The sequence below is a fragment of the Camelina sativa genome, chromosome 13 (genome assembly GCF_000633955.1).
Source record: "Camelina sativa cultivar DH55 chromosome 13, Cs, whole genome shotgun sequence".
In the NCBI taxonomy this organism is placed as follows: domain Eukaryota; kingdom Viridiplantae; phylum Streptophyta; class Magnoliopsida; order Brassicales; family Brassicaceae; genus Camelina; species Camelina sativa.
In genome coordinates, this window is record NC_025697.1 from 7,182,975 (window position 1) to 7,208,094 (window position 25,120).

Below are 25,120 nucleotides of genomic sequence, written 5' to 3' on the forward strand. Positions count from 1 at the left end.
GGAGAAGAAACAAGAATCACCAGATGATGACAAAGATGATTCTGTTGAAGTTATATTCAAAATGTGGGAAAGTTGCCAAATCGAGAAGAAAGAAGCTTTCCCCGAAAAGAAATCAGAACTAGAGTCTCAAGAGGAAGAAGAAGATTCAAGCAAAATCGATGCAAGCGACAAAACCTCAACAGAGAACATCGATGAAACCGGAAACGCTTTAAATACAGAAGATCAGCTCATGATGGAGAAGAAGATCAAGAAGAAGAAGACTTTACTTGGTAAAGTTGGGAATCTTCTCAAGAAGAAAGCACCCGTAAACCAGAAATAACAAACTCTTCGAGAGGTAAGGAACAAAAAAAAAGTAAGTCTTATATGTAAAACATATATCTGTATACCCTTTTTTTTATTTCATCAGTGTTCTTTATATATATAATTTGTTGGTTCTTGATCATTCTTTCTTCTTTTCGAACAATGTTTTCCCATCTTTGTTTATAAAGGTTTGTGTTTTTTCATTTATTCCGAAACTTTTATAACTAACCGCAACAACAAACAAAAACCGCTCAACCTCCATGAACACGAACGAGTTCCTTCACAAGCAACTTTGATGATTCAAATGATCCAAGAACTCCAAGAACACACAAGAGAACAACAAACCCGAGATTGGCGGCTCTTGTGAGTTTCGACATCCCATCCCAGCAAATCTTCAAGTAGAAAGCAGACGGCAATGTCACAGCGATTGTGATGCTAACCAATGAGCCCGAGAGCCCATAAGACCACCGCCGAAGACCACGAGCCACGAGCTTGGTGCGATCGTTCATGGTAGGAGGAAGGCTACGGTCCAGCTGGATGGCTAAAGGAGCGAACTCTAAGGCGTATTTGGTCATCGGGGTTAGTACAGTGGCCCAGAGAGCTATCTTGGTAACTAGTAAATGTTTTGGAAGACTGAGGGTGATTTGGGGATTTACGCTTGGTCCGAACATCTTTGCTCCTGTGATTGCTAGTGCAGTGTATAGAGCCGTCACCGAAGCGAAGCTTACGATCGATACCTACGTATTCAAATTTGCACATGCAATGGATTAGGTATTATATAAGGCAAGAGTTATAACACTATATACTACACATTTTTTTGTCAAATATTTCGGAAAGTAAAAATTAAGTTGGGTATATTGAAAAATTGCAATTTATTCCCAAAATGAGAGGCATAACTCTTTTGATTTTTTTTTTCTTGGTAATTTCAAATAGAAAATAAGCTTGAATATTTTGTTATACAATTACATTTTAAACCTATGACTGTACATATACCTTATACTATATACATTTTGTTAGAGCATGGGCATTGGTCCGTCTTTCGTCCATCCTACATAATTAAAAGGATTAATTTAAATCGAAGTCATAGAAAAATGAAAGATACGTTCCTACAAACGGGGCATTTTTTATGCGTCCCTCATAACACGTGTTTTTCTGTAATAGGTTGTTGTTTTATGGGTAGGGTGAGAGAAAAAAAACTCGATGTATCGTTTCATTTTTTCTCTCAAACTCTCTCTCTTCACTCTCTCAGTATCGCGACGGCGATTTTTTTTGCAAAGGGCGATCGTCTCCATCAAAGTGAAGATTTTGTAACGCGAAGGCGTATCTGTTGTATCATCTTCCAAAATATCCGCCGTTTCCAATTGTAAGAGGTTTGTGTTGTAAATTCGAATCCGATTTTGATGTATTCTAGATTTAGGGTTTTTATGATGTATTCTCGATTTAGGGTTAAGGGAAATTGTTTGGGGGATTCGATAGATTAGGGAAATTGTTTGTGGGATTCGATAGATTAGGAAAATTCTTTGTGGGATTCGATAGATTAGGGAAATTCTTTGTGGGATTCGATTTAGGGTTTATGATGTATTCGCGATTTAGAGTTTTGGGAAATTGTTTGGATAGTTTACTATGTGTTTTTAGATATATGTTCTCTCTGATTTTTGTTTCGATTTAGGGTATTGGATTATGTTTTGGATATCGATGGTCTGAGTGTGTCATTTTTTGTTATAATTAGGTTTTTGGTTTATGTTTATGGGTTTAGCTAGTTGACTGTCCGAGTTTATGGCTTTGTCTATTAAGATTGTTGTCAGCTTGTATTGATTATGTGGATTCTTTTATGCTAAACCGAGTATAACCTTGCAATTGTTTGTTTTTCATGAGTTTCCTCATCGTCACCTGAAGAAAGCCACACATAACGGGAAGCAATAGCAACAATCATCGAGTAAGAGGTAAATAATCAATTCCTTTAGCTACAGATATATCCATATATTGTTGTTTGGTGGACTCGGTTTTGTAATTGCTGTGGTTGTCTTTGTAGTGGTCGTTGTGGTTGTCTTTGTGAATTTGGTAAATTCATGGACATATCAAACGTACCTTTGTGAATTTGGAGGGATCTTTCATGGAAGTGTATAGATTAGGAAACACGATGTGTCCACCGAAACCGAACAAATAGATTCCCGAAACCGTCGGAATATTCCCTAACCGGAGCGCCGGAATCCTCCCATCATCAATAACGCCTCCAAACACGGCAGTGTAAACCACCGAACCAAATATAATAGCCGACATAAGAATCCCACCGGAAGAAAGAAAAGAGATCGAAGATAAATCTCTAATCCAGAGGCTCGGCAAGGCGATAGCCACCGCGACAGCCGTCAGCTTTGCAGCCGGGAAATGACCGTTGCTATGGTGACTAAAAGTGGCGGGAAAAGCGGCGGAGATGTTGTCGTGGAGGGAGATAGTGTAAGAAACTAAGGCCATGAAGATTTCGAGGTAGATGAAGAGGGAGGCGATGAGGCGGCCGTGGCGACCGAATGCTGAGTGGCCTACGTCGGAGTAGGATTTGGATTTGGGGTTGCGGCGGAGACAGTTTCCGAGGATGTGGGAAGTGTAAGTGGTGAGGATTCCGAATGATATGAGGAGGAAGATTGAGATCCAACCGCCGCTTTCCACGGCGTATGGCATTGATAGTTGGCCTAGTCCTGTGTGTTACCGGTGAAAGTTTAATTAGTAATTAAAACATGTTTATATAGTTTATACCATTAATAAGAAATAGAAACTTCCTATAACACTTGTGTACAACACACTCACACACTTATATAGTCATGTGGAACTCCCAATATATCATGTCTAGTTAGTTATTTATCAAAATAGCTAGCTCACATGCAAATGTATCAATTGACATGATGCACCATAATATTAAAATACGTACCAATGAGCATACCAACCATGTTGACAACAGAGTGAAGAAATGAACTATTTTCAGAAGCCTCCAACAGCACCAACTCTTTAACCCCGGTTTCGAGCTCACATTCACACCCTTTATTTTCCTCAACACACGCAACACAGATCTTCGTTCCCGGCATGTTTCTACTACGTATGCAGTTCGTTACTAGCTAGCTAACGTATACTTCACTGATGAGATATGTTTTTTGATGTGTAGGAGAAAGTGGGAGTGTAGCTGCTATTTGTAGAGGAAGAGTAGGTGCACTGTACAGTGAAGAATTTATAGATAAAAGATGTACAGTGAAGAGTTTCTAGTTAAAATATATATAAATGATAATGACTTGATTATACAATATTATTGTTTCGTATATTCGTTGGCCTTCCAATGGAATTGGAAAGTGGTTTTTTTTTTTGTTGTTGGATGTTTAGCATATTAGTTAGGAGGAATCACATCATACGTTGGGAATTCCAGACGCCATACGTCATACATTTTTAAGTGAATCATGAGTGCTGGTAATAGTATATGGTAGTATGATACTAATTTACTAGGTTTTTCTTCTTCGATATTTTATCAGCAATATGTTTGTTGTGAATCAAACTAGGTGGTACTTGAGAACCCCACGCATTATTAAGACAACGTTTTTCATAAAACTTAAAAACTAGGTGCTAGAGTTTAGAATATTGGTTGTTAACATTTTCTATTTATAGGGAATACAAATTAATTAAAGATATATTAGAAGAATATATAGAGGGGATACGAATAGAATATATGTTTTTGAATTCTTTTGTTCATGTCAGTAATATCCTGACGTTATTTTCTAACCCATATATTATTAATAATCCAAAAATGATGGTAGATATCAGAAAGAGGTTAAGATTGAATCTGATTGTGCTCCAACTAAATGAATTTGATCCACCATACCTGTCGATCGAGTTTCGATCCAGATCGACCCCACGAATTATATATCTCTAAATATTTTCATAAGATTTCTTTAAAAAATTATATAGGTGACTAGTAATTAGAAGAGCATCATATCGATATAATAAGTACACGTGCTAAAATATCATGCTCTTTCATGCATGAACACAGACAAAAAAAAAGTTGTGCGCACTAAATCTGTTGATTAGAGACGTAAAATTATGATAATAAATCTGTTACAAATAAATCTCAAATGAATCAAAAATCACATACGAAAAGTAAAAGAACGAACAGCGATATAGTTCTGTTTTATGGGCCAAACAAATGGCATCCGAAACCGAAACCAAACAAAAATCAACCTAATTAATTGAAACCTAATATTCTTACAAATCTCTTCTATTAAAAACATACATGCTAAAAAGTGGATTTAAAATAACATTGATTGTAACCCCATTAAAAATTGAACCGAAACTGGATTGCACAGTTATTATCCAATAACCTTGAATTCTTCGTAAGTTAAATATCCTCAGTTGCTGGTTAGCCATCTCCATGCATAATGTATGATAGAATTCAAAACACATAATGTTAGTTTGCAACTTGCAACTATTAGAACCAAATACAGATGTACACGCACTGGTGAAAACTAAAAGCTTACGTACATTAAGATAGCTTCTAGAACGATTCATAAGACCTAACCTTGTATACGATCTCTGCCTTCTCTCTAGAATCTTCAGTATTTAAAGTACCTAGCTAACTAAGAGTAATCAAGTTATTTAGAGGAAAATTCATATCAATCAATGTAAAATTTTGGGTGTTACATGAACTGATATCTATGAAACCAGAAATACTTAAGTTTGTAAGTTGCAATGTTACTAAGGAGATGTCAGATGATAAAAATAATGAAGCCTAAAAAATGTGAGTAAGGAAGTGAAAATCCTCGTGAATCATGTGATGCATCATGACGTGTATTACTATTACACAGATTCTAATTCTATGAAGAATTAATATATTAATATGGCCGTTGATGTTTACGTTATTAATCAGTATAATGTTTGTTCCCATGACGCGAATATACGCTGACGTGAAACAAAAGTACTCTACAAAAAGAAACAACAAACACACCTATGAAAGTAGTATATTTTCATCAGGGAAACAAATTATTACAAGTTCTATTACTAGTTTGGCGAGATGTATAGTTTGTTCTGTTTTGCTAAGTTTTCGAGAGAGAGAGGGAGAGATAGATCTCATTGGTGATGAGTTTTTACAATCAAACGCAAGTTTACAAATGGAACGGAACAATACTGGTGATAACAGAAACTTGAAAACCGCTGAATTCTGAAATCTGAAAGACAATACTGGTAGTTTCAGTGGAGGGCAGGAGAGAGCCAGAGGGGATGAATGAGATTGTTGAATTTTGAGAAAAAGTCAGCAAGTGAAACTCTTTTAGATGGAAGGCTTAAACGTTGAAAGACAACAGCACTTACAAGAACCAATTACACAAGAAAACTAGAAATACCAAAATTGGGATTTCCATCCCTCAAAATCTCAATCAAAATATAATTCATACCATGGGATTTAACTCAAACTGCGACTACGCTTCCCTGAGCTTCGGCAATTAGTCTCTTCTTACTAGATCTGTCTTTGGATTTCTGAGACTTTCGTTTCCTCGAAGGAGTCTCCTGGTTTAGCTCTTCTGTGTCTCGTTCTATTGCAGCAGTGACCTCTTTTTCTTTCTTCTTGTCCTTAGGATACTCACTCTCAGTCTCTGGATCAATTACTGACATCTCTCCAAGTGTGTAGTCTAACAAGAAGCTGCTTCTTACGAATCTGTCGATTCTATTATAATGCCTCTGGGAATATGGGATTAAACCTTCCAGGAGTTCTCCAATTCCTTTTATCTGTCGAAAAGTTCCCAAGATCAAGCCAAAAGTAACCCATAATATTTACTGCTAATTGATATTTGACTTTTAGGTTAGAGACCATACCTGAACAATTTCAGTGGGAGGAAGTATGTTGAAGGTTTGGTAAAGAACAAACTGAGCAACGTGGCATAGCTTTGGTTTTGTGTTCCATTCTCGAACATATTCAAAAAGCAAACGAAACTCTTCTTTTTCAAGTCCTTGAAGCGCTTTCACAATCTGTTCGTCCGATTCTCTTTTCCTGTTACACCAATTGCGGGTTAGAAAAGGAAAAGCTTAATATCGAGAAAAGCTTACGTGTTCTTGGATGGATGGCTTTTACCTGCAGAGACCAGCAAAGAGTTCGAAGACTTTGTGAGGCCGACGAAGCTGAAATGCTAATCTTATAGCTTTAGTGTATTCAGCATCTAAGACTGCGTTTTCCAGCTCTTGACCTCTCAAGATTGCTTCTTCCTGTACAACGGAAGTGGTTCAAGATGATGGTCGAACTAAAATATCAAGTATACATGACACAGCTCGATGGAAACCAGACTATTAAAACTTAGTAAATTAGTGAAATTGACAGACCTCTTTCCGGAATTCGTCTTCTTTATCAGAAGCTGTTGAATCATGCCATAAATTAATAACTGCATCACCTCCACCAGTTGCAATCATTTCTGTCTTCTTTCCGACAGCTAAAGCCCATACCTGTAAAAGTTAAAGAGAAATTTGTCTGAAAAGAATAGCAAGAGGTATACGACTAATGGCAATGAACATGTTCCATCAAAACGCTAGAAATAAACACTTCCAATACTAATACAGGCAGACCAAGATATGGATACATCAAGACACCAAGTACACTTTAAGTTACCTTGTCCTCATGCTGGTCATATGTGGCAATGCATTCGCTAGTGTTCACATTCCAAAGTTTCAATAAACCATCGGCACCTACAAGTGCACAATTAAATGTTAAGACTAAAAAAAAAGTACTTATGACAAGAACCTATGACATTCAGGGTAGTGAAACTTACCACATGAGACAAACTGGGTTCCATCAGTGATGAATGAGGCCCTAAGTACACTTGAAGTATGACCTTCAAATGTTTTGAGGCATGAACCATCAGATATAGCCCATATTTTTACTGTCTTATCACCTGACGCTGTGATTACGCACTGATCAACAGTTGAGAACTCAACAGAAAAAATCCGCCTCTTATGTCCTCTAAGTGTAACAACATGCACCAAGTCTGGTAGTCTCCATATGCTAGCCGTACGATCCTGCAAGACAGAAACTAACAGTCAGCGCTCAATGCATCTTCATTTAATAGGAGAGAAAGAAAGATATATTTCTCAATTCCCCTGTATTTGACAAAGGTTCACTTGAATGAGATCTCCACAAAATTAAACAGAAAAGGTTTGCTCATCATATTTTATTACCTCAGAACCAGTGCAAACTAAGCTATCGTTACGAGCAACAGCCACGGAATTGATGTCTTTATCATGGGCAGCGACAACACTTCTAGTTTTCAGATTAACTGGCTCCTCTGAGTCCTCTGAGATACCATCAAGGCTCCAGACCTTCAGAGTGCGATCACTAATCCACAGTAACGTATATTAAGAGATTAAAAATAAACTAAGAGAAAAATGACAAACTTGGAAGTGACTATAACAATAGATAAATATCTCTATTGTTAACAATGCAGACAAGTTCTACACCTTCTATCATGACATGGACGTGTCCATATTTACGTACACATTGGTTTAAACCACAAACCACAATATTTCACTAAGAAATAAAGGTAACAGCAATCATATTTTCTAGACCACACAGTCTCTATACTTCTTTATCTGGTTGTAAATTTTCTTTTCCAACATAAGGCCTGACAGTAAACAGTCAGAATTTTACAACTGAAAACTGATCCTTTCTTATATTTCCCAAGAGTCCTAATCAGGATTTCCTCATTGTTGGAAACAATATATGCATACACTATAGTATTCCCATGCTGGCAGTACCATGCTTCACTTATATCAAAATAGAAGGTATATGCAATCATTTACGTAGCACGTACCCACTGCCACTGACAAAGAAACTAAAGGACTTCTTCGCAAAAGCAACTGCTAAGATATCACCATTATGACCCGTACCAACTCCAATGCAAGATTTGCTTGTTGCATTCCATAGCCTTACCTGTACAGTAATCAAATATAAGCTAACCGACTCCACAGATCACTCTAACAGAAAAGGCATATTGGGGAGTGATGCGCATGAAAAACAGCAATGTAGTCTGTGCTTTGCCAGCAAACTCATAGAAAAAGTCTCAAGAGGGGCAGAGTTTATGGAAAACTACTAAGGTCAGTAAATGGACTTACAGTTTTGTCTTTACTTCCAGTTACGACTAGAACATTCCCAGAACTAGATACACAAGTGTCAAGGGACAAAACAACTTCCTTATGGCCAGCTAAAACGTAGGAACATGACATTGTTGCAACATCATAAACACGAACCTGCACATATATTTGCAAATCTTAGTCCATTAAATAATCAAAATGACTTGATTATACTCCCAGGATAATGATCAAGCCAGCATGATGCAGAGTGCAAAATACTCGGGTTACCTCCTCAAGATTTGTAGCTACTGCAAGAAACTGTTCTTCATCACCTAGAAACTTCATTTCAGCTATTTCTTCATTATATCCAACAAGCCTCTTGCTTAGCACTAACTCTGATTCTTCTACATTTTCCACAACGGAGTAGAAAAAAAACTGCTGATCAGCAGTCACACAAAGCAGTCCGCGATCAGAAGGCAGCATAGCAGCTGCAGTGAATCCCCTTTTAGATTCCTCGTCATCCGAGCTGACAGTAATATCCGACGACTTTTGCTCGTAGAGGCAAACTGAACTGTCAAAGTGAAAAGCCAAAGATCTTAACACAATTTTCTTACACTGGATAGTTAATATAACTTTACAGCAAACATTAATCACCGCAACAAAAACCTATTAAAGGGTGTAACGGCTCACCCTTCAGACTTCCAGAGTCGCACAACACCACGTTCACCAACAGTAATAAAATATGTTGCTTGAGAAGAAGGATCCTTCTTTTTACTCTTCTGATCCAAAGAAGTTACAAATGAAGCGAAAGGCGTCCCAGAAGAAACTGTTGTCACAGCTTCTAGAACCTCAAACGTTGCAACTGTAGTCTTGCAGCTATAATCATGAAGGTCCCACACGTTTACAACCTGTGATTAATCAATAAGTTAGCACCACTGATCAATTGAACTTTAGAATAAAGGCAGTACTCAAATGTCTCATACCACTTAACAAAACACTAACAATCCTACTCCTGAAGTATGTAACTCAACTAAACTAGAGAGTGCTTAGAACTCACTTTATCTCTTCCAGCACTGAATAAAGTCAATCCATCCTCTGATAGAGCAATTGAAGTCACAGCTGAAAAGTGCTTATCCAAAATGGCAAGACATTTCTTCTCAGTATTCTTAGCCATAAGATCCCAGACACGAACTGTTGAATCATCACTTCCGGAGATAAGCTACACAGAACGCAAATCTTGTCATCAAACAGAGATGGAATATAGCTTAACAAGAATAACATATCTCTTTACAATCAAGAAAGTCTATCCCTTTACAACATACATATTACTCCCAGAAAATTTGACCCATAGACAGAATTGTTACATACGATATTTTTGTTTGCATCAGGATGGAACAAGATACTTGACACAACTCCTTTATGGCCTTTGAAATAATGAGTGCAGAAACCACCATCAACATCCCAAACAAGCACTTTCCTGTCAGCTCCGGCAGTAGCTAACACCCCTCCAGATGCGTGGCAAGCCATACCCATCACAGGTCCCTCGTGTCCCTGCTCATCAATCATTAAGCACAAAATTATATAGATATATAAAAACAGTACAAGGACAACAATTGTAATCCGGACGAGCTCAGAGATGAAATTAAAACACCAGAAACACCAATTACAGAACCAATTTAAGTACCTTCCAAGAGCGAATGCATTTCAAGGTTTCCAAATCCCAAACTCGAATTTGTCTACTATGTCCAGCAGAGAAAAGGAACTTATCGTCAGGACTAAGAGCCAAAGCAGTGAGCGTATCCGAATCTCCTTCAATCGTGGATTTCACCGATGAATCCAAAGAATCAACGATGTTAATGGCGTCACCACAGGCGCAGACGATGAAAGAACCATCAGATGAAACAATGAAAGGACCACCGCCGTAGAACTGTTTTAGAGATCGAGAGCACTTGTAGTTCTTCTTTAACGAATGAGGAGCCATCACGACGGCGAACTCTTTTTCTCTTTCCCGTCCGGTGGTGAAGAAGAGAACGTCTTAGAGCTTTCCGCGAAGTAATAAGGTAGCCGGAGAAATAATTAGGGTTTAAGCTGCTCGCTTTTATATCTCTTTTTTTTTTTTTTTTAATTGGTGGTACCAAATTACGCGTTTTTGCGATCCGCGTTTGCAAAACGTTTGAAATAAATATCCAAAGCCCATTAACAGTACAATGGCCCATAACAATTACGAAGCACTCATAGCCGTCCATCTGAGGAAAAAGACCTACACTAGTCTTCTTTCTGACACGTGTTAAACATTCGCCACTTGCATATTCACACGTACCAATATTCGATTCCACACGTGTACAACATTCCCTTCTCTCTCTCTCTCTGTTATTTCATCTCTAGAAAAGGCCACAAACCAAAAAAAGCCAAACTTTTCGATTTTGTATGATCTCTTCGATCTAATCGAGTTCTTTTATTTTTAAAGCGTGCCGTGTAGGATTTCACATCTAGGGTTCGCTAAAAGCTTGAATCTTTTTCTCTTTTAGAAGAGGTTTTGATTTTCCTGGGCATGAATTTTACCCTAACCTTGTTACCTTCGAAGCAGAACAGCCAAAGATGTCGGATTCAATCCAAGAGAGATACTTAGTTGGATACGCACTCGCAGCCAAGAAGCAGCATAGTTTCATCCAGCCTTCTTTGATCGAACACTCGAAGCAACGAGGCATTGATCTGGTCAAGCTTGATCCGACGAAATCGTTGTTGGAGCAAGGGAAGCTTGATTGCATTATCCACAAGCTTTACGATGTGTACTGGAAAGAGAATCTTCAAGAGTTTCGCAAGAAATGTCCTGGTGTTCCTGTAATCGATTTGCCTGAGGCTATCGAGCGATTGCACAATAGGGTTTCGATGCTTGAGGTCATAACTCAATTGAGCTTTCCTGTATCAGATAGCGAGAGGTTTGGTGTCCCGGAGCAAGTTGTTGTTATGGATTCGAGCGTTTTGAGCGGTGGTGGAGCTTTAGGGGAGCTTAAGTTCCCGGTGATTGCTAAGCCGTTGGATGCTGATGGGAGTGCGAAATCTCACAAGATGTTTTTGATATATGATCAAGAAGGGATGAAGATACTGAAAGCTCCTATTGTGTTGCAGGAGTTTGTGAACCATGGTGGTGTGATCTTTAAGGTCTATGTGGTTGGTGATCATGTGAAATGTGTAAAGAGGAGATCTTTACCTGACATCTCTGAAGAGAAGATTGGGACATCGAAAGGGTCTCTTCCGTTTTCGCAGATATCGAATCTGACTGCTCAGGAAGACAAGAACATAGAGTATGGTGAGGATAGGAGCTTAGAGAAAGTGGAGATGCCTCCGTTGAGTTTCTTGGCTGATCTAGCAAAGGCCATGAGGGAATCAATGGGTCTCAGTCTCTTTAACTTCGACGTGATTAGGGATGCGAAAGATGCTAATAGGTACCTTATTATTGATATTAACTACTTTCCTGGATATGCTAAGATGCCTTCTTACGAGCCTGTGTTGACGGAGTTCTTCTGGGACATGGTCACAAAGAAGAAGAATCATGTCTGAGAAAAGGTCTGCCAAAAGTTTAATAGCAGGAACATTTGTTGCAACTGCCATTACAAGCATCTCAATTGGTTATGGCCTGTGGTGACTAGCTGCTCTGCTAATTTTCATTTGGATTCTTGAACTTGTGGTTTTTTTTTTTAATATATTTTTTTAGTTGTTTCTCTTTCGTTTACTTCCAAGTTTTGCAAGGCCTTGTTCAAATGCATAACTGTTGCTACTCTTGAAATGCATTGGATCTCTAAATTCTTGATCATTTGCTCTGTTCTTAACTATTGGTAGTACTAGTAGTGTAGCTTGTGACTTCTCTTTCAAGCTTTAATGGCACCTATTCTCCTCAAGTCTGTCAAGGACCTTGTATGTTTTCGCCAATTTTGAGGTGTAAGTTGATTGGTAACCTTCCCTCGAAAATGCTTATCCATTCTCTATGTTCTAAATTGTTTTACGAAACCGATGCTAAGCTCTTTGTATCGGTCTTCCATATGAACAAAGAGACATGGAGATTGTTTGCAAGATATACTTAGCGAAGCTCTTTGTACTTGTATATGCGTCCTATGCTTCTTGTTTCTGCCTTCTTGGTGCAGAACTCATGTCAGATAGATGTTCATTGTTTGTGATCGACATCTTTTAGTAAGGTATGTGATTGTCTAAACTTCAGCATGAATCTCGCGGAATGGTTTTTTTTTCCCTGATAAAGCAAACTTGTCGTATGTTCACTTCTGGATTTGAAGATTCTCATAAGATGTTTAGAATGGCTTACATAAGATAAAATGAATCTAGGAACATTTGTCACATCTTTTGTGTTTCTCATTTTAGTGGATGTCCTGAGAATATAGGTCCCTAGTTTCAATGGTTGATTTTGATAATCCAAAGGTTGAAACCAGTGTGCTTTAGCTTCTCCGGAATCTTATACTCTTCTGATTTGATGTGTGCATCATATGCATATTCCTACACATATGTGTGATTCTAAATTGGGGTTGGCAATTGTGCTTTAGCAACTTGGTTGAAGCTGATAAGTTGATTCTGGACAAATTTGAGATTCTTACTTAATCTCCATTTTTCGAATAAAGTAAAGGTGATGATTATATAGATAACAGATAGAGAGAGAGGGATAAGTGTTGTTATTTTATTTGTTTCTTTATTGGTGAAATCAGCTAGTGAGTGATTGGATTGTTTCGACTTATTATATTAAGTTGAGAGCGTGGGATGGAAAATACATGAACGAGACTTATGAGTGTGTCTGTGTGGTTCCTATGTTCCTACTACGGTTTCACGATCAATAATAATCGCGTTTTCGCTATTCTTTAGGTATTAATAATATTGGGCTTTCAACATTTATTTGTATGTTTGTTTGTTTACAAGTTAGTGTGGGTTGTTTTCATGGTCTCAAGGTCTTCCTCTTGCCTCAATTGATCTGCCATTTTATTGTTTATAGTAAATCCGTTGGATCTGATTAATCTTTTCAAATAAGATGATCTCAGTCATCGATAGATGCCATTTAATTTAGATTTGAGTGTTCATTGATTCCGGGTTTGTTTTTGTAACCATTCAACAACAATTACGTGACAATAAGCACTTTTATTATCTCGAGGTTGGACTATATATATTACACAGTTACAACCTCTGAGGTTGTAATTAGATCGAATATATAAATTAGTAATCTGTACTTTCTGATTTTTAAAAAATAATAAACGGATGTTTAAGTAAATTTGTCTACTCGTTATAGTATCGTTATTATGTTTTTGAATTTGTGTATAAATTACGAAATAATTTGAGATATATATATATATATATATAGCTTTTGGATTTCTGCTATATCGAATCCATCAAATTGATAGAGAGGAATATATGACCTTTATTTGACTGCATCGAACTTCTAATCCCTCACGCCACAAGGTAGCTTAATGTAAGCTTTTTTTCACTTTCTAATTTTTAAATACTACTTTCTCAAAAAGGTCTACATAGTCGTCCTTCTCATAATATTGACCTGTACCGTAGTCGACTTAGAGAAGGTAAAATCGAAGACTTATCTACGTTATATATTTGACATGGAAGTCTTCGTTTTAACCAACTCTTTTCATTTTTAGTTTTATTCCTAACCTAAAAGTACATGCGTAAGGTGAAATAATTAATGGGTTATTAACTTATTATACGAGTGTTTGATTAGTTATATCCCAAACCACTGCTGCATAATAATTCATTGTATACGTAACTTCTCCCAAGTAAAAGTAAAAGTTTCTTTTCCATGTAACCGCAGAGTTTAACTTTTTTTTTTATATGTTTATGAATGTATAGTGGTCTACAACGTTGACGCACCATCCTACTAACTAATTGAATTACTAAGCTTTAGGTTTCTAAATATTATTTTGCGTAAATGCATATAACAATGTAACGTGCAAATCTTTTTGTTGGTTGGTCTTTTTTCAAAATGTTAGGTTTGACTCATACACAAGAAGATAATATATACTGTCAGGTAATTATCATCAGAAACGGGTCACACTGATGTATATCGGAGTTAAATGTATAGATACAAAGTTTAACTTGGTTTTTCAGTATATGACGTGTATAAATACTTTTTTGTGGTGTTGGTTTCTGTAATTTTGGAGAAACTCAAGTACTTAAGCAAATTTTGTCCTTTAATAATTTTTAGTGAATGTCAATTTGAGCATTATAAAGAAAATATAGGTCTTGATTTTTTTGTTTGCTGTTAGGTTTGGGTTTGCGTAAAAGTAAAAATAACCATATCATATATTTAAACGCAAACACAAACGTTAAAAGCAAACAAACATTCAGAACTAAAATGTCAGTGGTTTTATCGTTGTACTAGGCATATTTCTAAAACAATTGTTTCCAAAGCTTCTCTTGAGATCGAGAGATCCGTAAAAGTATTAGTAATATGTTGTGTGGTATTTGACTCGAATAAGTTATTGACCAAAATTTTAAGAATTTTGGTAATCTAAAAATATGAGTTACGAGAGATAATTTTCGAAGCTGTTGTGAGTAAAATAAGCATAAATGCATTATTCAATCAAAGATCATGTCCTAAAAACTAAAGCCTTAAGATTAAGATGATATAAGTGTTTGGTTAGCGGAAGATCAACTGTAGCATTGTTGTCTCCTTCGGATTAGTTGGAAACTTCTTCCGTACGAATCTTTCATCTGTTTTCTATAATATATTGTTAATTATAAAAAGTAGTTTACAATTATTATCTTAAGAAATGTTTAAATTTGATAACTATCCAACTCAAAACACATATAACCAGTGCGTTATGATAAATTAGTACGTATTATTAGGAAAGTTATAATCTAAAGATTTGTATTACTAGCTAGTGATCGATCACTAGTCTCGTTGTATCGAAAAAATTAAAATCCGATGATCTGATAATTTTATATGGATATGGTGTTTTTATGGATCAATTAACGTCAACGTCGAAGCAATGAGAATGATTTTATATATGGACGAATTTAACGTCAACGTAGAAGCATCTAAAAAAAGCGATTAAAAATTAAGTGTTAAATAAGAATTAGTTTAGTCGTTAGAAGAGTTAGGGTTTTCGCGGGTCCCAAGGGTTCATGTTTGCGTGACTTGATGTGCTTAAAACTAAATTTACACCAATAATCAACCACCAATATCGAGACGTTTTATTTAATTTTCTTTTCATAAATTTATACTTGATATAGCAATGTTTATATATATCTGTATTTATACTATTTGCAGCATACGTACATTTATATTGATTTCTTCGTCAATTTTTACTAGCTAAACCTCCAATTTCAATTTGTTTGCATTGTCCTTTTTGTCTAACTAAATTCGTGTTATAGAGATCCTCGAAATATCCTCGATCAATAACTTATAAAATTATTAACGCATGTGCCACATGGAAAAACATAAACTATGAAATTTAATTTTGATTAGTTCACGTATTATAAGCTTCGATTCGATGGAATGTAAAAGTTTTATCTAAAGGGTTGTACGTTCTCATGATGATTCCTGGAAACACTAGCTAGCACTCGATCTGCATGGCTCGTGTAGAATAAGAAACACTTTTGGCTAAGAAAAAGAGAAGAAGGTGAGATGTATTATTGATGTGTTCATCTTTGCCAACTGTTTTATTGATCAGAACACGATATATTCAATGATGAAAAAAATTGACTTCAACAATAATAGTTTTTCTTTGTTTATATATACGTATCATGATATATAAGTTGAGATACGTGGCATGGTGTGGATCGTTTGTTGACCAATGACCAGTATTGCATACTGTTGTGGACACTTTCTTCCAAAATCTTGTTATGTATATAATCTATAGTTTACTATCAAATACTATGTATATACACAATACAATAAAAATATAACGTCTGACAAAACAAGTTTAACGTATCCACGTGGAAAATCTTAATATATTTTTTTCTTTTGTCGACAAAGCGGAAAACCTAATTTAGTTTTTATATGTTGGTTCCATGTACGTATATTTTGGAAGGGAGATGACAAACTTAGATATATAATTTAAATAAATAATTAAACGGGAGAATCATTGATAATGCAACATGTTGTCTCGTACGTAAGTCATAATCCTATATAAAACTTTATACTTGGGAAAAAAAACTTGATACCACCCTCCATTGTTTACCATGTAAACATTTACAAAAAAAAATTGCTTCATTTTTTTAAAAACTAGTTAAATATCAAGTCATAAAGTTTTTGCATCTATATATTTCTAGGATAGAAAAAAACAAAAATGTGTTTCTTCAGTGTGGCTAGAAAAAATTCCTAGATCAAAAAACACTAAATTCGCAGTTTGTAGAATATGATTTTCTTTGTTTTTTTTTTGGCCATTAGGTATGCAATGAGCCAATGTCAGTCTTTGGTGAAATTTGATATTTGGCGTAAATCCAAATGGCTAATTCACGTGGAAAAAAGATATGCATAAAAATTGATCAAGACAATAGTAAAATATTGAAATTTCATAAACTATCTTTCACAAAAACATGCATATTTTTCTAGACCTACAATATTTAATTTTTAAAGGCTTTAATTTGATATGGATTAATTTCAATTATATTTCTATTATGTACACTTACAAAAAGCTTTAATAACTATTTACATATCCATAATACTTAAATTTCTTTTGTACATTTAAAATTTTTAAAGGCTGTATCTACAAACTTCCTTTTGTCAACATATGGATTAGTTGCAGCAACTTTTGTGTACCTACATTGCTTCACAAACTTGATCATCTTCTTCTCTTCCTTTCTTATTCTTCTTCTTACAAAATTATTTTGATAAAACTTTCCACAAGGGCATTTTGGTTATTTATTAGGTCATCAAAGTCAAAAGCTAAACTAAGATCTTCTCCCTCCGACAAGATACAAGACACGAAAGCCCTATTTAATGCAAAGATCACACATACACACTTACCCTCATTCACTAAGATCCTTAATTGTTATTTTGATCGCCTGCTTCATCAAAATTTATCTCCCTTGTAAGTGCTCTTCAACAGGTTCGACGATACATATATTGATATACATACATACATGCATGCAAACATATATATACTTATCTTTCTGCTCACACACGTTAACAAGTACAAGTTCATATGAATTCAATTACGGTGTTTGCTTAATTTATATACTGTTATCTCTCTTAGATTGATGTAATTCTACATTTATGCTTAATTATTTATTCAAGATTAATTCTCAGGAAATTAAATAATATATATATTTGTGTTATTAGTACGTAATTATAATGGGGCGATCACCATGTTGCGATGAGAATGGGTTAAAGAAAGGGCCATGGACACAAGAGGAGGATGAGAAACTGATAGTTCACATTCAAAAACATGGCCATGGAAGCTGGAGAGCTCTTCCGAAGCAAGCTGGTTTAAATCGATGTGGGAAGAGTTGTAGATTAAGATGGACTAACTACTTGAGACCTGACATTAAGAGAGGAAATTTCACTGAAGAGGAAGAACAAACTATTATCAACCTCCATTCCCTTCTTGGAAACAAGTAATGAATCACTTTTTTCTATAAGTCCTTACTTTGATTGAAAATTAAACCATTTGTTAATTCTTCTAGTCAAATCTTTATATATCTCACAGGTTGTTTAAATAGCTAGTGTGAAACGAGCTAGGATTAAGTTTATAACAAGAATCAAGAGTAGTCTAATATATGAAATATATAATGAACATATATATTAATTAGTATTGTATGGCTTATGGATGAAAGAATATAATTGACATATATTTACCTACTACACTGGTGTTCTCTAGGTGCATATATACGTCTTTAGCCATTTTTTCAATCTTGAAAACTAGTTCTTGTTATGACTAAAAGAAATCAATATTAGGTATTAGTCTTAAACTAATCCACTAGCTAGGATAATATCAGTTTGATTATTTTTTTTTTAAAAGTTTTGTATGTGTTTCTGAAAGGTGGTCGTCGATAGCTGGTAATCTTCCTGGGAGAACGGACAATGAAATAAAAAACTATTGGAACACACATTTGAGAAAGAAACTTCTCCAAATGGGGATTGATCCGGTGACCCATAGGCCAAGAACCGACCATCTAAATGTTCTAGCTGCTCTCCCGCAGCTTCTCGCGGCCGCAAATTTGAACAGCCTCTTGAATCTCAATCAAAATGTGCAACTGGATGCGACAACTCTTGCTAAAGCTCAACTGATTCACAACATGATTCAAGTCCTTAGCACCAATAACAACACCAATCCTTCTTTTTCTTCATCAACCATGCAAACCAATAACAACAATCTCTTTGGCCAATCTTCTTACTTGGAGAACCAAAATATATTTGGTCAGTCTCAAACCTTCTCTCATATTCTTGAGAACAGTCATGATAACCCTTTGGATTCTTTAACTTCCGGCCCCATACAACCCGATTTTCAAGATGATCATAATTCACTCCCTCTGTTGGTTCCTGCTTCTCCTGATGAAGAATCTAAACAAACTCAAACGATGATCAAGAACAAAGACATCGCGGAGTACCATCATCCTGATCATAATACAAACCCTTCATCATCAAATTCGACGTTCACACAAGATCATCATCAGCCATGGTGTGACGTTATTGATGATGGAGCAAGTGATTCTTATTGGAAAGAGATTATAGAGTAAGTCCTTTGTCAGTATTCACCCACATACATATCTTGTTTTGTGATCACATGAACGTTTTCAGTGAATAATGGACGCTTCGGGGCTAGTCTAATGTTTTAATTCTCCATTTTGCAGGCAAACGTGTTCGGAACCATGGCCATTTCCTGAATAGACAAGACTGGAAAATAATTAAAGAGAGAATACTTTGATACTTTTATTTGTTGTCAATAGAGTTAAAAGCATATTTGTTGTTCACTAATTAATCTTCCTTACATTTTGTTTTTTTAGGACCATGTGTGGTAAACCGTGATCTCGTACAAACTTAATTACTGTACCTTACCGTATTAGATACAAATGATTCGTGTTTGTAATTACTTTAATACTTCTAAATTATATATTTTGATGAAAAATACAAACGTTGATTTAATTTTTTTTTTTGTTCATCCATCTGGATTTCTTAATTAAAAAGTAAATAAACATACTACATCGACACGTAAACGCATACGCAAATACAAGCATAAAACAAACAAGCTTGTGATGTCTTCTATTAGTTGTATTTTTAGTCAACCAAGTAAAACCAAAACAGATTCTTGAGTCTCCCAAGCCGAATAAACAAATAAATCTGATTACTTTTTGATAAGAAATATATAGTAGTACTTTTGTTTGTTTTACCAAATATAATTGAAGTTAAAAGATTTAGTTGGCGATGGGTAAGAAGAAGTGAACTACAAAATATCTCTCGAAAGTGACACAACCTTGTTTTCGTTTTGACTTTGGTAGGAGACGAAAGGGTTTAAATGAATAAAGTTTTAGTTACATATATTACGCTACATGTCTCGTGGGACAGAACATCTTGGCACTATTTTTAATCTCGCGGCCAAAACCAAACAATGACTCATGATTTTTAATCTCGCGGCCAAAACTAAACAATGACTCAAGATGGAAAGGGTAAATTTTAACAAAATTGAATACTTTCAGTCAAAGGAAATATCGTTCTCAATATTAATTCAAGTTAAACCCTCAACCAACCACATTTCATTTTTGGGTTGTGACAGGGAGATATAAGATTAAAGAAGCCTGTTATAACGATTTAATTGAATTTTTTAACAAGGTACTAGATTACTCTCAAGAAAATAGCCAACGGTTAGATTTTTAATCTGGTTTAAGGAAAAAGTTAAATTTCAAATACACATTTTTTTAAATATAAAAATCAGTTGTGTTATAAAATCAAATCTGATAAGAAAAAAATTATGAATTTAACTCGACATCCAGACGAGGCGAATTAAACTGATGACCTCACATATCCTAAACCATTTCTCTGATCACCAGAAAAACAAAACAATTTTATCATCATGAATTTAACTCGTTTTCATATTTAATTGATCGCTACCACCTATGTTTTCGTGTTTTTTATTCAATGTTTTCTTATTCTTCATATTATTTATTGTCATTTCTATTGTCAAATTTTGTAATAATCGTCATCATTACTTTTACCGTATGGTTCTTCTCTATACTTTTTCTCTTCATTACTTTTAAAATTTTATATACTTTTAAACTTAGACGCCTGATAAATCAAGTTTTCCTGCTCATTGTTGTAAGCATATTAATTTTATTTATACTGATTCTGAACTATTGTCCAAAAATTTCTAGCCGATGTGCAATATTGTGCATAGTTCTTTTATTTCCATAAATTTAGAATTTTTTTTTTCTAAAAAATTCTGGAAATTTAAAAAAATGTTAATGAATGACATGTCAAATCCTGATTGGTTGTTTAAAATAATTCTTAATATAGAAAATTTTGGAGATTTTAAAAAATGTTATTAGTATAGATTTCTACTAAAGAGATAATTTTTTTTTTTAATTTGTTGGGATGCGATAAAAACAAAATTTTAAAAGGAAAAGAAACAGAAGTGTGATTTTAAGAACTGAAACCAAACCAATTCGCGTTTTTGGCAACTCCATCAAAATATCATCAGTCTCCGCATGAATTTATATATTGAGCTATGTCATCTTCTAAAGACTGTAACAAAAGATCAGAGACGTAATCAGAATCCTAAAAATGAGTTTACCAGAGACAAATCGATGTGAAGCAAAGACGCAAGCAAGGTTATCTATAAGTGTCCTTCAAGGCTTTGGTCTTTTTGGTGGTGTATCCGAGTTTCCAGGCTCCGATTTCCGCTTTATTCCCAAGAAATGCTCCACCTGAAACGTTTCATCGCAAAATACTAATCCTGAATAAGGCTTAAGTTGTTAAAGAGGAATCTATTTTTTAAAAAATCTTAGATCATGTAACCTTTTTGTCACCAAGCATTGGTGTTAAGCTTCCTGGAACATCCTTCTCAACAGTCGCAAACCCGCTCTGAGGATCACTAGTTTGTCTGAAAAATGTAACAAACAAGTGTTAGTTAAAGGAGCGTCACTTCTAAGTGATGCCTAAAACTAAAACTGAATGATGAATCATCTATATATACCCTGGTCTGACATGGCCACTGAGGACAAGGTAAGGAGTTTTCAGTTGAGCTTGAGCCTCTCTCATTCTTTGAACAGATTGCGATGGTGTGTCTGAGTTTTTCATTTGCTTTAACTTGAGCTCTTCCTGGTACTGTTTCATCCGTTTCTCTTCCTTCATTTTTCCAGGTCCCTTCCCGTGAAATTTGTGAGAGAGTAATCGAAAGGCTTCTTTTGGAGTTAACTGTTAAACAACACAGATTTGAAGATCGACTATTTTACATATACACATAAGGACGAGTTTAATAAGAGTGAGAAACAAAGCTTCAGAAAACTTACAGTTCTACCAAACTCGTCAGTTCTCTCAATCCTGATGTCCTTGAATCTATCTTTAGATTCTTTAGTTCCTTCATCATCCACAATACCCACGAGCTTGCTCTTTTTTTTGTCCATATTTCTACCACCCCAATCGACCTTCTCCTTTAGGGTTCCTCGGTCTTTAAGAAGCTTCAATGCACCAGATAATCCTTTTCCAACCGCAACCTCATGTATAGTTTCATCAGGAGTTACCTCTTTGGTATCTGATGAATCTTCTGCTGCAACCATATCAGTATCTTTTACTTCTGTCCAACCATCGGGATGCTCTTCTTTTACTTCAACAGGAGCTTCGGGTGCTACATCTTCTTCCATAAACACATCTTCGCTTTCAGGCTTCCGCGCAACTGAAAGACCACATCATTAGATCAAAAACTCCATAACCACTTCTAAAGACTAAGCAAAGTTTTGTCTAAGAAAAATAAGTAATCAGCAGGTTCGAGAACTGATTAGAGTAGCCACAAACTATTTGCAGACAAATGAAACCCCATGCATTGGATTAGTATATGCATGTGTGAGAGAGAGAGTGTCTGTGTATGACACCAAATAAATGTTTCAAATAACGTAGTACTATAGCAGATCAATATAATAGAGGCAAAACATAAATAACAGTGTAAATGTGTCAGGAGATGATTTAAACTTTACCTTCATTGCGCTGGAGACCCCAAACAAAGTCCCCCATCTCTGTGAAAACCACTGTATTTTCTTGTGTTTCATCCCCGGTGGTGCTATTGTCATCTGTTGTCTGATTAGTGCTGGAGGCCACAAGATGTGCAACTGCCTGAGGACCAGATCCAGCTTCCTCTTTCTTAATGAGAGCTAACCTCCTAGCTTTCTCTAAGGATTTATAAAGATCTTCAGCATCATCGGCCAACACCATACTCTCATCTTCATCTCTTTTAATAGGCTGAACTTGTTCCCTTCTGAGTAGTCTGGATGCCTCATCAGCTTTAGCAATGGCTGTCTGATAGGCATTGCTCCGTTTTTCATACTCGTTCCTTTCTTTCTCTTCTTTCATGGCCTGCCTTTTGCCATCTTTACGAGAACCAAGATCTTCAGCTCCTAATCCCGATGCAACAGCTTCTGCTTCAAGCAAATTTAAGTCCAATTTATCCTTTTTCCGCAATTGTTTCTTTTTCTTGGGTTTTTTGAACTGTAGCATTTCTTCATGTGAGAAGTAATCTGATGTGACTTTTGCTGACGAGTTAAGGTCTTCAAAAGTATTTGTTGTCTGACCCTGAATTCTCTTACGTAGCTGATAGGTAAAACATGAAAGACAATTAATACCACTAGTGTATACTTACTACGGTCCATTTAATATTAAAAAAGTTAGAAAGAATAGTACCTCCTCCAGCTTCTTCTCAGCTTCACCGGTGAAGCGACCCTGTGCATCCAATAAGATCCCCTAAAGACAAAAACAGTAAAATCGATTATTCCAATGGAGTGCCTATAATTCTGGTATTTGAGTAATCCGCTAGAGAGAGTAACTTACCTCATCCGTAGCAGGCTCATCATACTGCGGAAGCATCTTCTTTTCTACCGTGGGATCATCATTAAACCTAAAAATCAATATCATGCATTTCAGTCTTAAGCAACACAGATATGCTTATCTAAATGCCATTGAAACACATATATTTAACTTACTTGTCATCACAAATTCCCTTTTTCTTCTTGGCTGCTTCATAAGCTTCATTTCGACGCTTCTGTTCTCCAATTTCCACATTTTCTAGCATGTCAATCTCTGCCAGAATAGTTGCAAATCTAGTTTATGACACACCCTCACATTAACTATGCTGATAACATAGACGAAAGAGAGCATTAAAAGATACTAACCATCGTTAACGTCTCCATCAGCAAGGACACTTTGGTCTTTTAGTGTCAAGATAACTGCTCCACCTTCCACCACTTTCTCCAAACCATGTAGAACTTTAACACCGGATAGATGCCCTGTTGACCAGAATGTGTCAAGATAAAATTATCAACCAGAATACATCACATGAAGAACTTGATTTAGAAAAGAAAAAGGAATCCTATGGTATGATAGAATGCATGTATCATTATACTTATTTGAGTTTACATGATTAGTTCCTTTGACGATTTAAAGTTAATGGCGAAAGAACTGGAAAGGAAAACATACCGCCATCCTCGCTATCTTCATTTCCACCTTGATTAAGGTTGTCCTGAACAAATATAAGATAGGATTAGATTAATAAAATGACAACTAAAAGGAAGTTATGGAGAAATAAAAGGATATGTCAAGGAATGGAGATAACACCTGCTCCTCAAATATTCTCGAGAGTTGCTGTGCCCTTTGCTTCTCAGCATTTCTTTTTTCCTCAATCTTACGGCTCCTTGCAACCCATGATAGAGCATCAGAAGCATCTTCAGCTTTCTTCTTTCTTTCCTCTCTCATCCTAAGGAAGAAAACAAAAACATTTTTAATTCTTATATTACCTGTACATCTAGATGTCATATAACATACGAGAAATAAGCAGAGCCTTGGACCTTTTCAGTAATAACACAGAACTGTATAACAAGACAAATATTATCATAAGATATACAAAAAAAACTCAGTGAGTAAACCAGACTAATTAGTAACCAGCAAACTCAACAGCAGCACTTCTAGTATAGAATCAAAATCAGAAAGTGATGTTCTTATCATCTATACTAGGTGTTATAGTAAATTATAAAACACGGCCACAGCATCAAACAAACAAAACGAGCACAAGAAAGAGAGAGGATACCCAGAAAATCACTCTACCCAAAAATCATGGAAAGGCAGAACTTTCTCAACCGTAAGATTTTAAATACTTGAAATAAAATTTCAAAGATTGAATAGTTAACAACACAAAGCAAGAATCACTTACTTCAAAATGCGATTCTGAAGTTCCAACGCAGATGCTTCTTTGCCGCTTGATGTAACATCAACATTATCGTCACCTTCATTTAGACCTCTGTTGTCATAATGTTCATATCTTTCAGCAGCTTTTTGAGTATCATCATCATCTTCATGACCTTTCTTACTCGCTCTCTCCTTCATTCGTGACCTATCCTTGTCTTTTTCTTTCTCATTTTCTCTATCTTTATGATTATCTCTTTCTTTCTCCTTCTCCTTTTCTTTTACGCGATCTCTGGTTTTTTCTTTCTCCCTCTCTTTATCTCTACCTCTAGAGATCTCCTTCTCAGTGTCTCCTTCTCTATCTCTTTTTCGGTCCCTATCTTTCTCCTTATCCCTGCGGTGGTCCTT

The 25,120-nt window shown here is 35.7% G+C and overlaps 6 protein-coding genes across 10 annotated transcripts in view; 3 read left to right on the top strand and 3 right to left on the bottom strand.

Moving 5' to 3' along the window:
- LOC104735708 (WEB family protein At5g16730, chloroplastic) overlaps positions 1–507 on the top strand; it is a 4,626-nt gene extending 4,119 nt beyond the window's left edge. Inside the window, exon 4 of one of the 3 annotated variants that reach the window (XM_019235027.1) lies at positions 270–507. In XM_019235027.1, coding sequence (XP_019090572.1) covers positions 270–319 — 50 coding nt within the window. In that variant the 3' untranslated portion in view covers positions 320–507. Of the gene's footprint in view, positions 1–23 lie in introns of all 3 variants that reach the window. The other 2 variants (XM_010455537.1, XM_010455536.1) reach the window with 2 other exon arrangements.
- On the bottom strand, positions 2,337–3,551 carry LOC104735710 (vacuolar amino acid transporter 1-like). Its single transcript, XM_010455538.2, has one exon. It carries the CDS (start codon positions 2,974–2,976, stop codon positions 2,368–2,370), a length of 609 nt encoding a protein of 202 aa, XP_010453840.1. The 5' UTR covers positions 2,977–3,551; the 3' UTR covers positions 2,337–2,367.
- On the bottom strand, positions 5,579–10,452 carry LOC104735711 (transducin beta-like protein 3). Its single transcript, XM_010455539.1, has 14 exons — positions 10,067–10,452; positions 9,751–9,933; positions 9,440–9,601; positions 9,073–9,290; positions 8,671–8,953; positions 8,425–8,559; positions 8,124–8,242; positions 7,492–7,648; positions 7,086–7,332; positions 6,926–7,002; positions 6,643–6,762; positions 6,398–6,528; positions 6,142–6,316; positions 5,579–6,054 (listed from the first exon to the last, which is right to left on the bottom strand). The coding sequence occupies exons 1-14, from the start codon at positions 10,361–10,363 to the stop codon at positions 5,737–5,739; spliced, it is 2,622 nt and encodes an 873-aa protein (XP_010453841.1). The 5' UTR covers positions 10,364–10,452; the 3' UTR covers positions 5,579–5,736.
- LOC104735712 (inositol-tetrakisphosphate 1-kinase 1) lies at positions 10,762–12,281 on the top strand. The gene has a single exon (XM_010455541.1). It carries the CDS (start codon positions 10,981–10,983, stop codon positions 11,941–11,943), a length of 963 nt encoding a protein of 320 aa, XP_010453843.1. The 5' UTR covers positions 10,762–10,980; the 3' UTR covers positions 11,944–12,281.
- LOC104735713 (transcription factor MYB39-like) lies at positions 17,281–19,637 on the top strand. Of its 2 annotated transcripts, none has more exons than XM_010455542.2 (4): positions 17,281–17,423; positions 17,675–17,949; positions 18,375–19,067; positions 19,186–19,637. In XM_010455542.2, the coding sequence occupies exons 2-4, from the start codon at positions 17,687–17,689 to the stop codon at positions 19,220–19,222; spliced, it is 993 nt and encodes a 330-aa protein (XP_010453844.1). In that variant the 5' UTR covers positions 17,281–17,423; positions 17,675–17,686; the 3' UTR covers positions 19,223–19,637. The 2 variants fall into 2 exon arrangements, with proteins under 2 accessions (XP_010453844.1, XP_010453845.1); XM_010455543.2 differs by having other exon boundaries at positions 17,350–17,441.
- The window catches only part of LOC104735714 (SART-1 family protein DOT2-like), a 5,936-nt gene continuing 1,753 nt past the window's right edge, over positions 20,938–25,120 (bottom strand). The window contains exons 3-14 of one of the 2 annotated variants that reach the window (XM_010455544.1): positions 24,741–25,074; positions 24,149–24,287; positions 24,011–24,053; positions 23,707–23,820; positions 23,518–23,614; positions 23,366–23,432; positions 23,219–23,278; positions 22,519–23,128; positions 21,838–22,220; positions 21,522–21,742; positions 21,344–21,428; positions 20,938–21,252 (exon numbers count right to left, since the gene is read on the bottom strand). In XM_010455544.1, coding sequence (XP_010453846.1) covers positions 21,175–21,252; positions 21,344–21,428; positions 21,522–21,742; positions 21,838–22,220; positions 22,519–23,128; positions 23,219–23,278; positions 23,366–23,432; positions 23,518–23,614; positions 23,707–23,820; positions 24,011–24,053; positions 24,149–24,287; positions 24,741–25,074 — 2,231 coding nt within the window. In that variant the 3' untranslated portion in view covers positions 20,938–21,174. The remainder of the gene's footprint in view (positions 21,253–21,343; positions 21,429–21,521; positions 21,743–21,837; positions 22,221–22,518; positions 23,129–23,218; positions 23,279–23,365; positions 23,433–23,517; positions 23,615–23,706; positions 23,821–24,010; positions 24,054–24,148; positions 24,288–24,740; positions 25,075–25,120) is intronic. The other variant, XM_019235041.1, reaches the window with a different exon arrangement.

Excerpts from the sequence above, each read along its gene's own strand:
- LOC104735710 (XM_010455538.2), bottom strand. The coding sequence starts at position 2,976 with ATGCCATACGCCGTGGAAAGCGGCGGTTGGATCTCAATCTTCCTCCTC.
- LOC104735711 (XM_010455539.1), bottom strand. The coding sequence starts at position 10,363 with ATGGCTCCTCATTCGTTAAAGAAGAACTACAAGTGCTCTCGATCTCTA. Across the intron at positions 7,649-8,123 it reads TTCTTTGTCAGTGGCAGTGG|TGATCGCACTCTGAAGGTCT; the intron begins GTACGTGCTACG and ends ACTGTGGATTAG. Across the intron at positions 6,317-6,397 it reads CTCTTTGCTGGTCTCTGCAG|GAAAAGAGAATCGGACGAAC; the intron begins GTAAAAGCCATC and ends TTGGTGTAACAG.
- LOC104735712 (XM_010455541.1), top strand. The coding sequence starts at position 10,981 with ATGTCGGATTCAATCCAAGAGAGATACTTAGTTGGATACGCACTCGCA.
- LOC104735713 (XM_010455542.2), top strand. The coding sequence starts at position 17,687 with ATGGGGCGATCACCATGTTGCGATGAGAATGGGTTAAAGAAAGGGCCA. Across the intron at positions 17,950-18,374 it reads CATTCCCTTCTTGGAAACAA|GTGGTCGTCGATAGCTGGTA; the intron begins GTAATGAATCAC and ends TGTTTCTGAAAG. Across the intron at positions 19,068-19,185 it reads TATTGGAAAGAGATTATAGA|GCAAACGTGTTCGGAACCAT; the intron begins GTAAGTCCTTTG and ends TCCATTTTGCAG.